Source organism: Marmota marmota, unplaced genomic scaffold (genome assembly GCF_001458135.2).
Source record: "Marmota marmota marmota unplaced genomic scaffold, marMar, whole genome shotgun sequence".
Taxonomy (NCBI): Eukaryota; Metazoa; Chordata; class Mammalia; order Rodentia; family Sciuridae; genus Marmota; species Marmota marmota.
This window is the reverse complement of record NW_025999880.1, coordinates 16,230,327-16,245,667: the sequence shown is the minus strand read 5'-3', so window position 1 is coordinate 16,245,667 and position 15,341 is coordinate 16,230,327. Positions and strand designations below refer to the sequence as shown.

The 15,341-nt window shown below is 44.7% G+C and overlaps 1 protein-coding gene across 6 annotated transcripts in view; it reads right to left on the bottom strand.

Moving 5' to 3' along the window:
• Positions 1-1,042: 1,042 nt before the first annotated feature.
• The window catches only part of Stat3 (signal transducer and activator of transcription 3), a 64,540-nt gene continuing 50,241 nt past the window's right edge, over positions 1,043-15,341 (bottom strand). For 3 of the 6 annotated variants that reach the window (XM_015495681.2, XM_048791235.1, XM_048791231.1), the window contains 13 exons: positions 14,478-14,507; positions 14,285-14,378; positions 14,144-14,191; positions 11,031-11,114; positions 9,857-9,955; positions 9,609-9,744; positions 8,816-8,868; positions 8,494-8,588; positions 8,236-8,375; positions 7,318-7,530; positions 4,166-4,208; positions 3,766-3,878; positions 1,043-3,139 (listed from right to left, as the gene is read on the bottom strand). In XM_015495681.2, coding sequence (XP_015351167.1) covers positions 3,084-3,139; positions 3,766-3,878; positions 4,166-4,208; positions 7,318-7,530; positions 8,236-8,375; positions 8,494-8,588; positions 8,816-8,868; positions 9,609-9,744; positions 9,857-9,955; positions 11,031-11,114; positions 14,144-14,191; positions 14,285-14,378; positions 14,478-14,507 — 1,204 coding nt within the window. In that variant the 3' untranslated portion in view covers positions 1,043-3,083. The remainder of the gene's footprint in view (positions 3,140-3,765; positions 3,879-4,165; positions 4,209-7,317; positions 7,531-8,235; positions 8,376-8,493; positions 8,589-8,815; positions 8,869-9,608; positions 9,745-9,856; positions 9,956-11,030; positions 11,115-14,143; positions 14,192-14,284; positions 14,379-14,477; positions 14,508-15,341) is intronic. The other 3 variants (XM_015495683.2, XM_015495682.2, XM_015495685.2) reach the window with 3 other exon arrangements.

The window sequence follows — 15,341 nt, the reverse complement described above, 5'->3', positions numbered from 1 at the left end:
GAGGGCCAGTGTCAAGGTGATTGTCAACCCTCCTGGAGCCAAGGCAGCTGAGAGCCAGTAGGAAAGTCCATCCTCCCCAGGCCTCTTCCCAGAGACCAGCAGGTGGCACCATCCAACTGCCGCTCTGGCTTGAGCATGAGGAAGGCTGGCCAGGGAGGAGACAGGACCAGCTTCCCTCCTGTAGGCTTCCTAGTCCCCAGCTGTGGTCAGTCTAGGAGGTGAGGCTGGGGCCTTGGACTTGGGTGTGGGGTGGGGTAGGGAAGTAAGGAACTGTGGGCAAGTTTATTCAGAACTCAAAGCAGGGTTGGGGGCAGGGGCTTACAGTCTGTCCCAGGGAGGTGCAGGGGCCCAGAGCAGGCTGGCAGGCGGGGTAGGGGGTGGGGGTGGGAGGGAAGGCAGGCGCCACCACCCGCCCCAGCCACACTATCTCTGGTTGCATCTCTGCAGGGGAAACGCAGTATCTCACACTGGCTCTGTTTTCATGGCACTGGGGCTGTGGGTGGGGGCAGGGGGGACGCTGATGCAGAGCCAGCACTGGTGTTGGTGGCCTTTCCCTGAATTATCGCCACTGACCGCCCAGGGGCCCCACAGCAACCAGCTAGTGAAATGTCTGTGTGTCGTTCCCACTGAGTGAACTGAAGAGAAGGCGATAATGGGCAACTGTAGCCAAAGGCCTTGGGAGGGAATCTACACCCCAACCCCCCTTTAGGTAGCTTATCGGACCCCAGACAGGACACAGCAGCTTTGGGAGGGAGGAGAGAAGAGAAGAGGGAAAGGGCTGCTCTGATACCTTTGTGTCACTGGACTATGACCCTTTGCTCCTGGGTTACATCTCACCTGGAGGCTGGTGGCTAACATAAGATGGTGGGCCAGGCATCACCTCAGGAATGAGAGGTGAAGGGAATCTCAGTCCTGGAGCTGGGGCCTCTTCCTCCCAAGGCCCTCTTGCTCCTACCCCAGCTGGGCCTGAGTGGAAGACCCCTCCAGACAGAAGCAGGGCAAAAGGAGCCTCGTCAGCACAAAGGGAGATGCCACGCTATCAGACGGTTCCTATATAATTTTTATTTCTGGAAGTTAAAGTAGATACAGCAATATACAAAAAAAAAAAAAAAAACACAATAATATAAATTTTTACACTAGGAAGTATACATTGGAATTTGAATGCAGTGGCTAGGGACAGCAGCTTACAAACCACGGGAATTCCTTGGCTTGGCTGGGGACTGGCAGGGGACAATAGACAAAAAATGGGCAGGTCCTGAGGACTCTGTTTTTTGAAGGGGGGGCCAGAATAAGACTCAGCTCCTGTCAGAACTTTTGCTATATATAATCAGTTAAAACCAGACAAGCATGCTACCTAAAGCCATGAACTTTATAATACTTGTTCCAGAGAAGCCCAAGCCCTTGCCCTAGGTCCCTAGGGATTAAACCCAATGGTAAGCCCCAGCCTCACCTTTCTACATATTCTCTCAGTTTATGAGTTCAGCTTATTGTGTACTGAAGAGTGTTACTGGAAAAGGGAAAGCTCCCTACACAAATAACCATCTTGAGGCCAGAGGACACAGGTGGTCGAGGCAAGCCCTGTTCATCCTCACCCCCTTAATCCAGGCTATAGTTAATCTGGGTCTAACAAACAGAATTCTAGACAATCTGATCAACTGAGGCAAGGTGGTTCTGAGTCACCAAATCCAGCCATGCCTCTTGGTCAGAGAAGGCCCATGTCGCCAGCTGCTAAGCGTTCCAAAATGCAGGGCAGAGGTGTGCTGACAGACTGAGGCAGGCACTGACAGGAAGGCCAGAGCAGGTGCAGGCATTCTCATTGTTCTGCCTCACCCGGGGGCCCCAGAGGGGGCAGACAGTCACCAGCTTTGGGGGAGGCCAGGTGTGTACACCTCACAGGAGGGACAGGCCTTGATTTTATCAGTCAGCCTTGGCCCTATATTAACAAGTGAAGAAGGGGTACAGGTGCCTTTGGATGTCACCAAGAAACTGGGATAAGAACCATATTCCCTGAGCTCAACTAGACACTTTGTTGGGGACCTGGAGTCTGAGTCATGTTCAACCTACAACTTCTCTCTTTTATCTCCTGAGGTCCCAAGACCAGGATTCCTAAAACAAATGGGACAGGGGTCCTTTAGATGAGGGAAGGAGCTGTGTAACTAGCAGGGATCTGTGGGAAAGGAAGCCAGCGGGATCCTAGGCCTGATAAGGAATACGCAGGAACAAGCTGGCTCTGAAACAAGGGCCAAAGTCCAAAGAGAAAGGGAGCAAGGATTTTCAGGCCCCCTCCCAGCCTTACCCTCTAGCAGGCCAACACACTCCAAGGAAAATAAAATAACAAGAGTCTGGGATGTTTGGTTCTCCTCAACCCTCCCAGTTCAAACCCAATAGCCACGCCATAGCTTCGATGTCTTTAAAGGGTTTGACTGATACCCATTTCAGGGTTTATATAAATTATCAGCTTGAAGATAGCTGAATGCTTAAAGCACCAAGGAGGCCATTAACTGAGTCTTCTTAAATGCAGAAAGGCTATGCTGCTACAGTGTGTTTTGCCCTTTAATTATTATTATGTTTTTAATTTAAAAGAAACCTAGGGGCTTAGATAGTCCTATCTTCTATTTGGACGTTAGCAAGGTTAAAAGTGCAAGGCCGAGAGCACACAGCTACAGGCAGCCTGTGGCATTAGCTCACAGAAATGGGCAGAAGGATGCCGATGGCACCAGGAGGCACTTGTCTAACAACAAACGACAACAATAAGCTGCTGAGAAAGAGGGCAGGGGGGAACAAAAGAATACAAGACATTTCCGTTTTTCTCCCGCTGGCCACCCACTACTATGCCCCCATCATGGTCTCGGAGAGCGTTCTTCTTTGCATTTAGATAAAAGCACATCACCCACACTCACTCGTTTCTCTATTTTAAAAAGTGCCCAGATTGCTCAAAGATAGCAGAAGTAGGAGATTTGAAAAAAAAAAAAAATCTGGAACCACAAAGAGGAGCTTCAGATGCTCTGGGGTTTGGCTGCTTAAGGGCGGTAGAACACGGGTAGGTGCCTCAGTCACATCTCTGCAGCTTCCGTTCTCGCTCCTCACATGGGGGAGGTAGCGCACTCCGAGGTCAACTCCATGTCAAATGTGAGGGACTCTGAAGAGAGAGAAAATGCTGGTTCAGCCACCTGACCCTGGAGCAGGCAGGGCACATCCCCCCAGCCCTCAGGGGACAGGGCTCAGGTCACCATGCTCACCAGTCTTCTGCCCCTTCAGGCCAAAACAGGGTCAGAAAAGCCAGATTTCCTCCCCTTCCTACAGGGCCCTGCCCTCTGGAAGGGCTCAGCTTCTTTCCTACCTGACTCATTCCCAGCTCTCCATGTTTCAAGAAGATCTAAACATGGCAGCCTTAGGCACCAAGTGCCTAAAATGTGACTAGTCCAAATCAAGGTGTGTTACAGTTGTCAAAAGCCTACATTTAGAAGACTTGGAATAAAAAAAATGCAAAACTAATTTTTTTCTTACGTGTTGAAATGACAGTACATCAGATTTACTGGGTTCAATAAAATATATTGTAAAAATTAACTTCATCTGTTTCTTTTTACTGTCTTCAATAGGGCTACTAGAAAAATTATATTTATATTCATGGTGTACATTCTGTTTCTGCTGGAGAGCTCTAGAACCTCCTCCTACCAATGTGGTGACAGGCTCTGTACACATCAAGATCACGGAAAGTGGGCTGACATGCCTCACAGGGACAAAGTCTGAGCACCTAATACTCACCAAACTGCCCTCCTGCTGAGGGCTCAGCACCTTCACCATTATTTCCAAACTGCATCAATGAATCTAAAGTGCGGGGGGACATCGGCAGGTCAATGGTATTGCTGCAGGTCGTTCTGTAGGAAATGGGGAGCGCAGGAGGGGAAAGGGCCGGGTTGACAAGACACAATGGAGGAAAAAAAAAAAGAACAAAACACACACACACAAGCCATCAAACTCTGGTCTCCAACAGAAAAATAAAAGCTCAAGCTTTTTAAACACACAAGGTCACTCTGAGTGCTAAACACAGCCCAGGAGCTTCCAACCCTTCACGGGATACTCTCACCCGGTGTCCTCCCTATTCTTGGGGGATAACTGAGGACATCAGAAATGAATGCAACATTTGGGAAAGGAAGCCACTTACGGTGTCACACAGATAAACTTGGTCTTCAAGTATGGGGCAGCACCTGAGAAAAAGAAAACTGGACTTACTGATGGTGACCTATGTATACAGGACTGAAGGAAGCTGTTAGCCTCATTGATGCAAACGTGAAACTCCATCCTTATACAAATTGTCTGAAAACCTCCATCTGACCACAGGGGTTGCCCTTCCTCATCACGTACTATTTGATGTCTCAGGCATTTGCAGTCTGAAGTTCAATTCTTCATACAAGGCTTTGCCGAGCTGCAGAGACTGTGGTGTACCTTGTCTCACCTGAGCCTAGACTAATGGCAACCTTGTGTTCAGTTTTTCCTTGGATTATATAAACATTCAACTGTCTCCATGTGGTCTGAAGACTCTCCTCTTGCCTGGTCATATCTCTTAGATAATTTCTCTGCCTATAGGAACCAACTCTATATAGACTTGGCATAGTGTTCCACCCAGATACCAACATGACCCAGTCTTTAAGAGAACACAAAAACAATGGCTTCCCAAGCTGAGGGTTTTATTTCTATTCCTACAAGCACTATAATCTGCCTCTATCACACCTTTCTTTCTCTCTTTCTCTTTCTTCCTTTCCTGGGGATTGAACCCCAGGAAATGTAGCTCTGCCACTGAGCTACATTCCCAGTTCTTTTTATTTTTTGAGACAAGATCTTGAGAAGTTGTTGAGGGCCTTGTTAAACTGTTGAGTCTGCCACTGTCCTGCCTCAGTCCCCTGAGTTGTTGGGATTATAGGCGTGTGCCACCAAACCTGGCTTCTCGCACACTTTTCTAGGAGGATATTGGTAATCAGTTGGATAAATACATCCAAAAAAGGCAGCCTGTATACACAGGGGAGATGTCATGTGGTGCAGTACAACTGATCCAACTAGAAGTCAGAAGACCAGAGAGTCCAGGGACATCTTCAACAGCTAAGAGTCCTGGGGCGAGACACTTTCTCAAGTAGAGGAAGAAAGAGGTTCTGATCATCTATAATCCCAGTCATTTGTAATTCTGATTCTATTGTTAGAAATGTGACAATTAGAATCAATGAATTTTGGATACTGAATGCTTGCACTAAGAAGTCCAGGAGCCTTGAGAACCCTGGCAGAAGTCCAGGACCTTGAGGATCCAGGTGAACAAACTACATAGGAGGCAAGGTGTTTGGGTCAAGAAAAGCACAGACAGACACACGGGGGGATGAACAGAGAAACTGAGGGATCAGATGCATGATGAGAGTCTGAGAGGACACCGTGGGGCAGCCTGTAGGTAGCTAGCCAAGTTTACTTTTTGACCAAGAAACAGATTAAAATCAGTACAGAATCCAAAGAAACTGTGGAGGCAGGGTTCTGGTGTCATAAATTCAACTCTTTTGGTCCAGACCCGAGAGGAGCTGACATCCTAGAGAGAAAAGGATTTCATTCTCCAGTGATCAAGGGAGCTGAGAAAAATAGCTTTACCCTAAGAGGGAACTGTGGAAGCCAAGAACTAATGCCCAATAAAGAAGAAAAAGCTGATTTACATGTGGCACCATACAAGGTTGTGAATGTACTTATCTAATTTATAAGTGGCTCAGAATCCTTCCTTCAGGCCAAAAGAAGATACTGTGTGGGATTCTGGTGGAAAAGTAAGGAGAAGGGAAGAGTCCTGGAAAGAGGATCTATCTCTGAGAAACTTCATACCATAATGCTCTCAAGATGGAAAAAGAGAAGAAATGGTCACAGGTTCATCTCCCTGAGAGTCTCATTTGAAAGTTCCTATTCCCTCACCACACTCTTGCCAAGCTCCTATGCTCACTCACAAGGCAGGCACATCTTAGGTAGTTAGTTTCTTTATTGTGATCAGTGCCTGGCCCCCAAGGAATGTCTCCTGGCAGGAAAGGATGTGCCTCTCGCCCATGGGATGGATGGAGATGGAGGATGCAGCCTCAGACTGGGAGCTGGGATCTTGAAAGCAAAATTAGTCCAAAGGACCAGCACTTAAACCTCAATGTCCTGTGCAGAAAGAACAAAGAGTAGTGTGAGAAAGGCTGATAAACAGATCTCCTAACTGAAACACAAGGTGGAAAGAGAGATAAGCGGTAGACAGGAAGTGAAAGCTAAACTCTTCCACACTATGAACTGAACTCAATACCAGAACAAAGGGAAAAGGAAAGTCAACTGTCAACGAGCTCAAATTCCCTCTTCCAAGTCTCATTTCCCCCCACCCTGAAAAATCCTTGGAGGGAATTCCTGTAAAAGGGCAGGAGGGCAACCAGTGGGTTTGTGCGTGTGTGCTAACTGGACAAGAACAGTTTTTTGGTTTTTGTTTTTTAAATATATTTTTTTAGTTGTTGATGGACCTGTATTTTATTTATTTGTATGCGGTGCTAAGAATTGAACCCGGTGCCTCACACATGCTAGGCAAGTGCTCTACCACTGAGCCACAACCCCAGCCCAACAAGAACAGTTTTTTGAAAAGCAACTGGGATAAGGAAGTCAAATCTCCAAAGGATTACTTTAAAGAGCCCACTGTTGGTTCTACAATTACAAAACATTAAATAAAGGGCAGGGGGTGTAGCTCAGTGGTAGAGCACTTGTTGAGCAAGTGTGAGGCCCTGGGTTCGATTCCTAGCACCAAATACATAAATGCAAAGATTTGGCAAATACAGGCTCCTCATCAGCATGTGGACAGAGACTAGAGAGTCAAAGCAGCAAGCACTGAATGGGAACAGACCAGAGGACTCTACCTCCTCTATGCTTGGGACAGCCCCAGAGACTAGAGACTTAACGTAAACTAACTTATATTTAACTTTTATAATACATACGCTCATGCACATTGAAAAATTTCTTATTTTTAATAGCTGTACATTCTAAATACCAATTTCACACCCCTCTCCCCTACAAACTTGACACTCCCCACTCTGCCGCAAACCAGGCTGCGATGCCACTAAGGACCATCTCCTCCAGCAAGCCCTCCTTCAGCTCACCTGACAGTGGCCATGCATTTAGTGATAATAAAAGAAAGCACACCAGACCCAAGGCAGAGTCTCAAATCTTCTGATATCTACTTGATAACAGTTATTTGGACATTTGCCTGTCTATCCTCTAAGAATCTTGTAGTTTCCAACTTCCCCCAAGAGGTAAATGCCATAAATGTGGAAAATCAACAACTACCTGGGTCAGCTTCAGGATGCTCCTGGCTTTCTGGCCGACAATACTTTCCAAATGCCTCCTCCTTAGGAATGTCAGGGTAGAGATAGACCAGTGGAGACACCAGGATATTGGTAGCGTCCATGATTTTATAGCCCATGATGATTTCAGCAAATGACATATTATTCAGTTGCTGCTTGGTATATGGTTCCACTGACTGGATCTGGGTCTTTCCTAATGGGATTTGGGAAGGAAAGATAATGAAACCCATAGCCAGTAATCTCAGAGAAAATGGCTTGTTTATCTTTTCTGAATGAAGAGTTATGCCAGCCCAGAGTTTGATACCCTAAATAGCCATCCAGTTGCGGGGCACTGTGAAAATGTTGAGACTGACTCTCCCCCGACTCTCCTTTTTTCTTTTGTGGTACTGGGAAGTAAATCCAGGGGTGCTTTACCACTGAGCTACATCCCCAGCCCTTTTTAAAAAAAAAAAAAAAAAATTTTTTTTTTAAATTTTTAGACAGGGTCTCACTAAGTTGCTAAGGCTGACATCAAATTTTTGATCCTCCTGAGTAGCTCAGGTCACAGGCATGTACCACCATGCTTGGCTTAGGCTGACTTTGAGAGGCTATTTAGTTGGTTCCCAGGCATAAGATATATTAATAAGTTAGGGAAGAAAGGAGATGGGATAAAGAATAAAATTTAAATCTCAAATTAAATCAACAAATATCAGCCACTGGAGCAAGCAACCTGACAAAGCAATTCTTCCGCTGGGAGAATCTGAAGAGAAGTTACTCAACTGTATACAAGCCTGATCAGGAGAGGCAAATTTGAGGCCAACTACGACCTCTAGGGGGCAGTCGGTGCTTGTGTCTAGTAGCAGCCAAGTGGTGACAGCAGAGCAAGAGCCAGGGGTGGGGTAAGCAGAGCCAGGCTTACCACTGATGTCCTTTTCCACCCAAGTGAAAGTGACTCCTCCTTCTTTGCTGCTTTCACTGAATCTCAGCAGGAAGGTACCTGGGGGCTTGGTGCTCAGGATGGCCCGCTCCCGCTCCTTACTGATGAAGCCCATTATGTACCTGGAGCCAAAGAGGGGCAACCACATTGTTAGAGGGCATCCCCAGCCACTGGCTTACTGAGAGAGCACGCGTGACATGTTCGCACGGTGCCCTCTTCCAGGCAGGAGTTTCAACCTACCCTTCATTCCAAAGGGCCAAGATGTACTTCTTCACAAGGTCAATGATATTGTCTAGCCAGACCCAGAAGGAGAAGCCCTTGCCAGCCATGTTTTCCTAGGGAAAAGAATAATAGGAAAGCTAAGTCCACCACCATCCAGCCTTTTCCCTCTTGGAACACAGTATACCTCCAAAATCCTTCCAGCCCATTTACCCTCCAGGAGGTCCCACTGGCTGCTGGAGTAAGAGTTCAGATCTCTAGGCTTTGCGTCCTCTACAACTACCTCCCAGATGAGCACTCCACTCCCAAGAGGTGACCACAAGAATTTAACAAGATCACTTACTTTGCAAAATTTAGCCCATGTGATCTGACACCCTGAATAGTTCACACCAGGTCCTAAAGAAAAAGAAAAAAAAAAAAAACCAAGTAGAAAAGTTTCAGCTTTGTTCAAGATCTTATTTCTTAAAAACAGAAAGTTCCTAGCCCCACAATGGGCCAGGAACCACTGGCTTTCACGTGTGTGAAGGTAGCCATTGTGTGTGCATGCCTCCGTACATGTTTGCACAAAAACACATGCAAACACATATGCCCATACCTGTCACCTGATTCCCACACCCGAGTTGCCCTTTAGCCCAGCAGAGGGTGGGTAAGGATCAAGCCCCCCTGCTTTTCCTAGCCTGCTGTGGTGGGGACCAGGCACACACTAACCAGCTCACAGCTAGGATTAGATGGTTGCATTTTGTAGCAGCACAGGACAAAGCTACTTTTAACTTTGTGTCTAGATAACACAAAAAGTATTCTACTTAAGTTTTTTTTTTTGAGGGGAGAAAACTTAAAACCTGGTCTAAGTTTATTGAAGAAATGGATGGGAAATGTCAAGCCTTTAGTTCCATCCTCTAACACACACTTAAAGTATCTTCTAAGGTCAGACAGAGTACTGCCCTGGAAGGGCGAAGAAGACAGCAACCAAGAGAAAAGAAATCTTCCTCCCACCTCATAAAAAAATGGTCACCAGGATGCAAACTTGCTCAGTGCCCTGACTTCCCAACCTGGCACCAGCAGGGTGCCTTGTTCAAGCCCCCAGGCCAGATTCCTGGTCTGAGGAGGGCAGCGGGGTAAATAGGCAAGATGTAGACCTAAGAGTTTCTCTGCCAGCGTGGTCAGCTGCTCGATGCTCAGGCCTCGCTTGGTGGTGGAGGAGAACTGCCAGCTCAGCACCTCAGCCACTTGATCCCAGGTTCCAATTGGGGGCTTGGTGAAAAAATTCACGTTCTATTGAAAATAACACATTTGCTCATTTAGATGAGAGGGTAGTGCTAATGACCTGCCTCAGGTACCAAGAAGTTACAAGAGAACGTGGTTTCCAAGAGGTTGGGACACTAACCTTCGGGTTGTTGGTCAGCATATTATACCACAGGATTGAGGCCCAGGCATTTGGCATCTGACAGATGTTGGAGATCACCACAACTGGCAAGGAGTGGGTCTGTGGAGTGTGTGAGGGATGAATTAGGGAGGCAGAGGAGTTTTTACAGCTTCCAAAATCTCCATATTGCGCAGGTTTGGAGTAAAAAAAAAAAAAGCACACCTGCTAATGATTCTGGGCAAGGAGAAGGACAAGGACTCTCACTGAGTCAGCGCAAGGCCCAGAGGGAAAGCATGCCAAACACAGGCCGGGGCTTGGCTGTGTCTGTACCAGTAACTTGTACAATCTGACAGCTCAAAGCCTGACTCAAGCCCCCAGATCCCACCCTCCCCATTTTTTTTTTTTTTTTTTTNGAGGACAGGAACCTTGATCCTAATTTTTTTTTTTTTTTTTTTTAAGGAGGAAAGATGCATTTTGACTCATGGTTTCATTTTATTTATTTATTTTTCTGTGGTGCTGAGGATCAAAGCCAGTGGCAAGCACACCACCACTGAGCTACAACCCCAGCCCCAGATTCCCCATTTATAAGACTTGGAAAAGACATTCTCCAAAATCCCAAGAATCTGCATTTTCTCATGAAACACAACAGACTCAGAAATCAAAGCCTAGGATTCCTGCTTTTCCTAGTCTAATTCAATTTAAAGATCAAGAAGGCATGCACAAGAATGCAAATGCCATGATTTTCTGCATACTCAAAACAGTGGCTGCTGGGGCTGGGATTGGCGGTACAGCACTTGCCTAGGACGTGCAAGGCCCTGGGTTCGATCTTCAGCACCACAGAAAAATAAATAGATAAAATAAAGATATTGTGTCCAACTGCAACTTAAAAAAAAAAAAAAAATGGCTGCTAAGGATTTTGCCCAAACTTTATACAGTTGATCCTAATCATTTTCTAAATACAGTTTCTCATATCAAGTCTGCCAAAAGTCAAGTGTTCACACGTTTTCTAAGCATTCAAGCAAATTTTATTCTTGGATGGGACACCAAGAATCTTTTAGAGGAAAAAAACTAATAAATAAATATTATACTTAGGAAACTGTGATCATTCCACCTTCTCTAGTAATAAAATCTCACTAGACCTTCTTGTCCTGAGTCACCCCTGCATGTAAGGCCACCCCGATTCTGCAGAATTTACCTCTAGGTCGATCTTGAGGCCTTGGTGATACACCTCAGTCTCAAAGGTGATCAGGTGCAGCTCCTCGGTCACAATCAGGGAGGCCTACAATAGCAAGAAAGACACTCCTCTTCAGAGAGAAGGGAATTTGTTACCAACAGCCACAGTCTTAGAAAGTGACACTCCACAGCCTTACTATGCGAAGAAGGGTGAGCCATAGGACGGTCACAGACACATTGCCAAGGATACTCACTGAGCACATGCTCTCTTTAATATGTGGACCCTCCGATGCTGACCTTCAACCTGATCTTTCACTTGGTTTTTATTATACTATCACACAAATCTTACAGGTTACTTATAAAGGTGTAAGGCATAAAAAACAACAAAACAATGAACACTCCTGCCACGAGTGGTGGCAGATGCCTGTCATCCCAGTGCTCAAAAGGCTGAGACAGAAGGATCACAAGTTCAAAGCCAGGCTTGTACAACTTAGGAAAAGGCAAAATAAAAACTAAAAAGAAATGGAGATGGAGCAAAGTGGTAGAATGCTGTAGGCTCAATCCCTACTTAAAAAAAGAACATCTGTGAATCTGCCACCCAGTTTGCTGACTGGATTTTCTTTCTTCTCTTCTTCTGTTGTTGTTGCTGCTGTTGTGCTAGAGATCAAACCCAGGGCCTCATGCCTCCTCTACCCCTGAACTACATGAACTACACCCCAAGCCCTACCACCCAGTTTAAAAGACCATTACCACTGAAATTCTGCAGATGTTTTTCCTCTACTCCATTTCTTTCCATCTTTCTATAGAAATAACTGCCATTTTATTTTTGGATTTATCATTTCCTAGCTTTTCTTTACAGTTTATTTATTTCTCTAAACAATCCGTATATTGTTTAGTTTGAGATGATTGTATACTTCAGACAGATGGAATCCCACTCTGTATTCTTTTGTGGCTCACTTTTCACTCAATGTGAAATTTGTGTGGGCACCTGCAATTTATTCTTTTTCACAGTTACATAGTGTTCCATTATAGGACTACACCACAACTCAGTTTTCCATTATAATGTTAATGAGTACTTCTCTAATTTTAAGTTCTAAATTAAAATGAAGTAGCACTGATATTTTGTAAATGTCTCCTGTTACTCTAATGCAAAGATTTCTCTATTGTTGAATCCTGCGAATACCTCTGCTTGTTTATTGGGTATAGTTTTTTTGTTTTGTTTCGTAAGAGTCAGAATCTCACTATGTTACCTGGGTCGGCCTCAAACTCCAGGGTTCAAGTGATCTTCCTGTCCCAAGCTATTGAAGAGCTGACACTTTAGGTGCATATGCCCAGCTATGTTCCTTTATTATAATGGCAAAATATTTTCAAAAGTGACTAACAATATTTACTCCCACCAGCAGAACAGCAACCTTACTTTTTTGTTTGTTTTTGTCTTTGGTACTGGAGATTGAACCCAAGGGCACTCTGCCACTGAGCTATATCCCAAGTCTTTTTTATCTTTCACTTTTAGACAGGGTATCACTAAGTTGCTGAGGCTGGCCTCAAACTTATCATCCTCTTGCCTCAGTCTCCCAAATTGCTGGGACTACAAGCGTGTGCCACAACACCCAGCAGTACCTAATTTATTTATTTATTTTTAAATATTTAGTTTTTAGTTGAACACAATATCTTTATTTATTTATTTTTGGTAGTGCTGAGGATCCAACCCAGGGCCTTGCATGTGCTAGGCAAGTGCTCTGCCACTGAGCCACAACCCCAGCCCCATCAGCAATCTTATTTTTAACAAGAGTTACAAATGAATTCTTAGAAATAGAATTACAATTTTTTTTTTTTCTTTTTGGTGCTAGGTCTTCAAGTTTGCTAAATATATGCTTTATCCATGAGCAACATCCCCAGTCCTTTGAATTTATTTTTAAAATACTCCTTTTTCTGATTATGGAGGTAGTATATTCAGTTTAATATGCAAATATAACAGATAATATAAAATAGCCTTGTCTATTAACATCATCACTAATATATAAGCTCTGTGGGTATATATTTCTCCAGAAGTTTTACTTTGAAACAGGCTCCTTAAGTTGCCCAGGGTTGTCTGTACTCCTGGACTGAAGCAATAAATCCTCTTTGGCCTCCTAAGTAGCTGGAGCTATATACATGGGCAACCATGTATGGCTTCAGAAGTTTTAAACATATGTGAATACATGTAAAACAGTGTAGTGCATTTTTTTTTTTTTTTTTTGGTACTGGGGATTGAACTCAGGGGCTCTCTACCATTGAGCCACATCCCCAGCCCTATTTTGTATTTTATTTAGAGACAGGATTTCACTGAGTTTAGCATCTAGCTTTTGCTAAGGCTGGCTATGAACTTGCCATCCTCCTGCCTCAGTCTCCCAAGATGCTGGGATTACAGGCGTGTACCACCACACCTGGCCAGAGTATTTTTTAAAAATGCACTACACAGGGCTGGGGATGTGGCTCAAGCGGTAGCGTGTTCGCCTGGCATGTGTGCGGCCCGGGTTCGATCCTCAGCACCACATACCAACAAAGATGTTGTGTTTGCCGAGAACTAAAAAAAAATAAATAAATATTTAAAAAAAAATGCACTACACAAATTATTTTACATCTTGCTTTTTCTTTTTCTTTTTTGACTGCTAGGGATCAAACCCAGGGCCTCATACACGCTAGGCAAGTGCTCCACCAATGAGCTACAGCCCCAGCCCCAGTTTTGTTCTTAAAAACTTTAACTCGGATTTGTTACATTTATACCCTTTATTCCATCTCATTCAGAAAAATAGGTCAGTAAAAATGGAGCCAGCTGGCAAAAGATGGAAGGGAATTTGGAAAGCCCCAAGCAAGGTGGAAAGTGTCCCTCCTACCAAGTGGGTGTGGATAGCAACTCAGCAGGGGACTTTCCACTTCTCCTAAATGAGGAGCTAACTCCCCAGACACGTGGAGAAATGCTCCAAGCCAGAGAACTCCACTGCATACGGGCCTTCTGAACACCTCAGGGTGGCCCACAGTGACTTTTCTGAAGTAACAGCTTAAAGCCTCTAATTCTGGGCAATAAGAGGACTTTCTGTCTTTCTCTCCCTCAAAAGAACCCCCCCTCATTGGCTTTCATACCGAACAACTTACATCACAATTGGCGCGGCCCCCATTTCCACATCTTTGCTCCCTGAGGGTCTGTAAAAAAAGAAAAAGTCACATGAGGCTGTCCCAGCCCTTCACTTGGCCAGAGGCTCTATGTGAAGAGGGGTTCAGGCTCCTCTGACATACCAAGTGCTTGAATTCGGCAGAGAGGCTGCCATTGTTGGATTCTTCCATGTTCATCACTTTTGTGTTTGTGCCCAGAATGTTAAACTTCCGGGATCTGAATCACAGGAGAAAAACCAACCACAAGGGTGACTGAGTGGCCAGAGGATAATGTTAGATTAAACAAAACAAAAGGAAGCTTCTAGGCTTAACTTACCCTCTGAGAGCTGCAACGTCCCCAGAGTCTCTGTTAAGAACACAGATTAAGATTGGTGAGAAGACCAGCATTTCTTCAAAGATCCTACTCTGTGTTATTTACATGGATGGGAAATTCTTTAATTTAGTTACATTTTAGATGTGAAACATAAATCCCTGTACATGCTTAAGTAATAGACACTCCAGGGGAATCCTGGTCTTTACATTCATCAGAACATAGCATGCCCACAAACCAAGAGTTTAGAGGTGAGGACATGATCTACCTATAATTCTATCCTAGGCTGGACTTATATTTTTCTATAAGATTCAGCTGAACATGAGCAAGAAAGCACATGACCTTAATTGCTGCAAGCAACCATGTAGCAACCCAGAAGGGAAATTTGGAGGGCAAGAGATGGTTAATTATGGCAGAGGAGAGAGACAGATCTTGGATCCTTGAGGACTTCTATGAGTCATTGATCTCACTACCATTGGGAACTTGCCCAAACTCTGCATTTCCAGTTATACTGGGTTGCAAATATCCTAACTTAAGCCACACTGGATTTTCTGTAAAGGTCTGCTGTTTCCTGCAACTCAGAGCAAGCACTTTCTTTGAGACAGCTGGAAATATTCTTCCAGTGTGATCACTCTATTTTAAAACTCTGTTGTTGAATATATCATTTTTTTTAAATACTGATGTTTTAGTTGTAGTTGGACACAATACTTATACACAATATTTATTTATTTTTATGTGGTGCTTAAGGATCGAACCCAGGGCCTCACATGTGCGAGTTGAGCGCTCTTCTGCTAAGCCACAACCCCAGCCTGAATATATCATTTTTAATATAGTCACATTTCTTAGTCTTCTCCCCCCCCCCCCATTTTT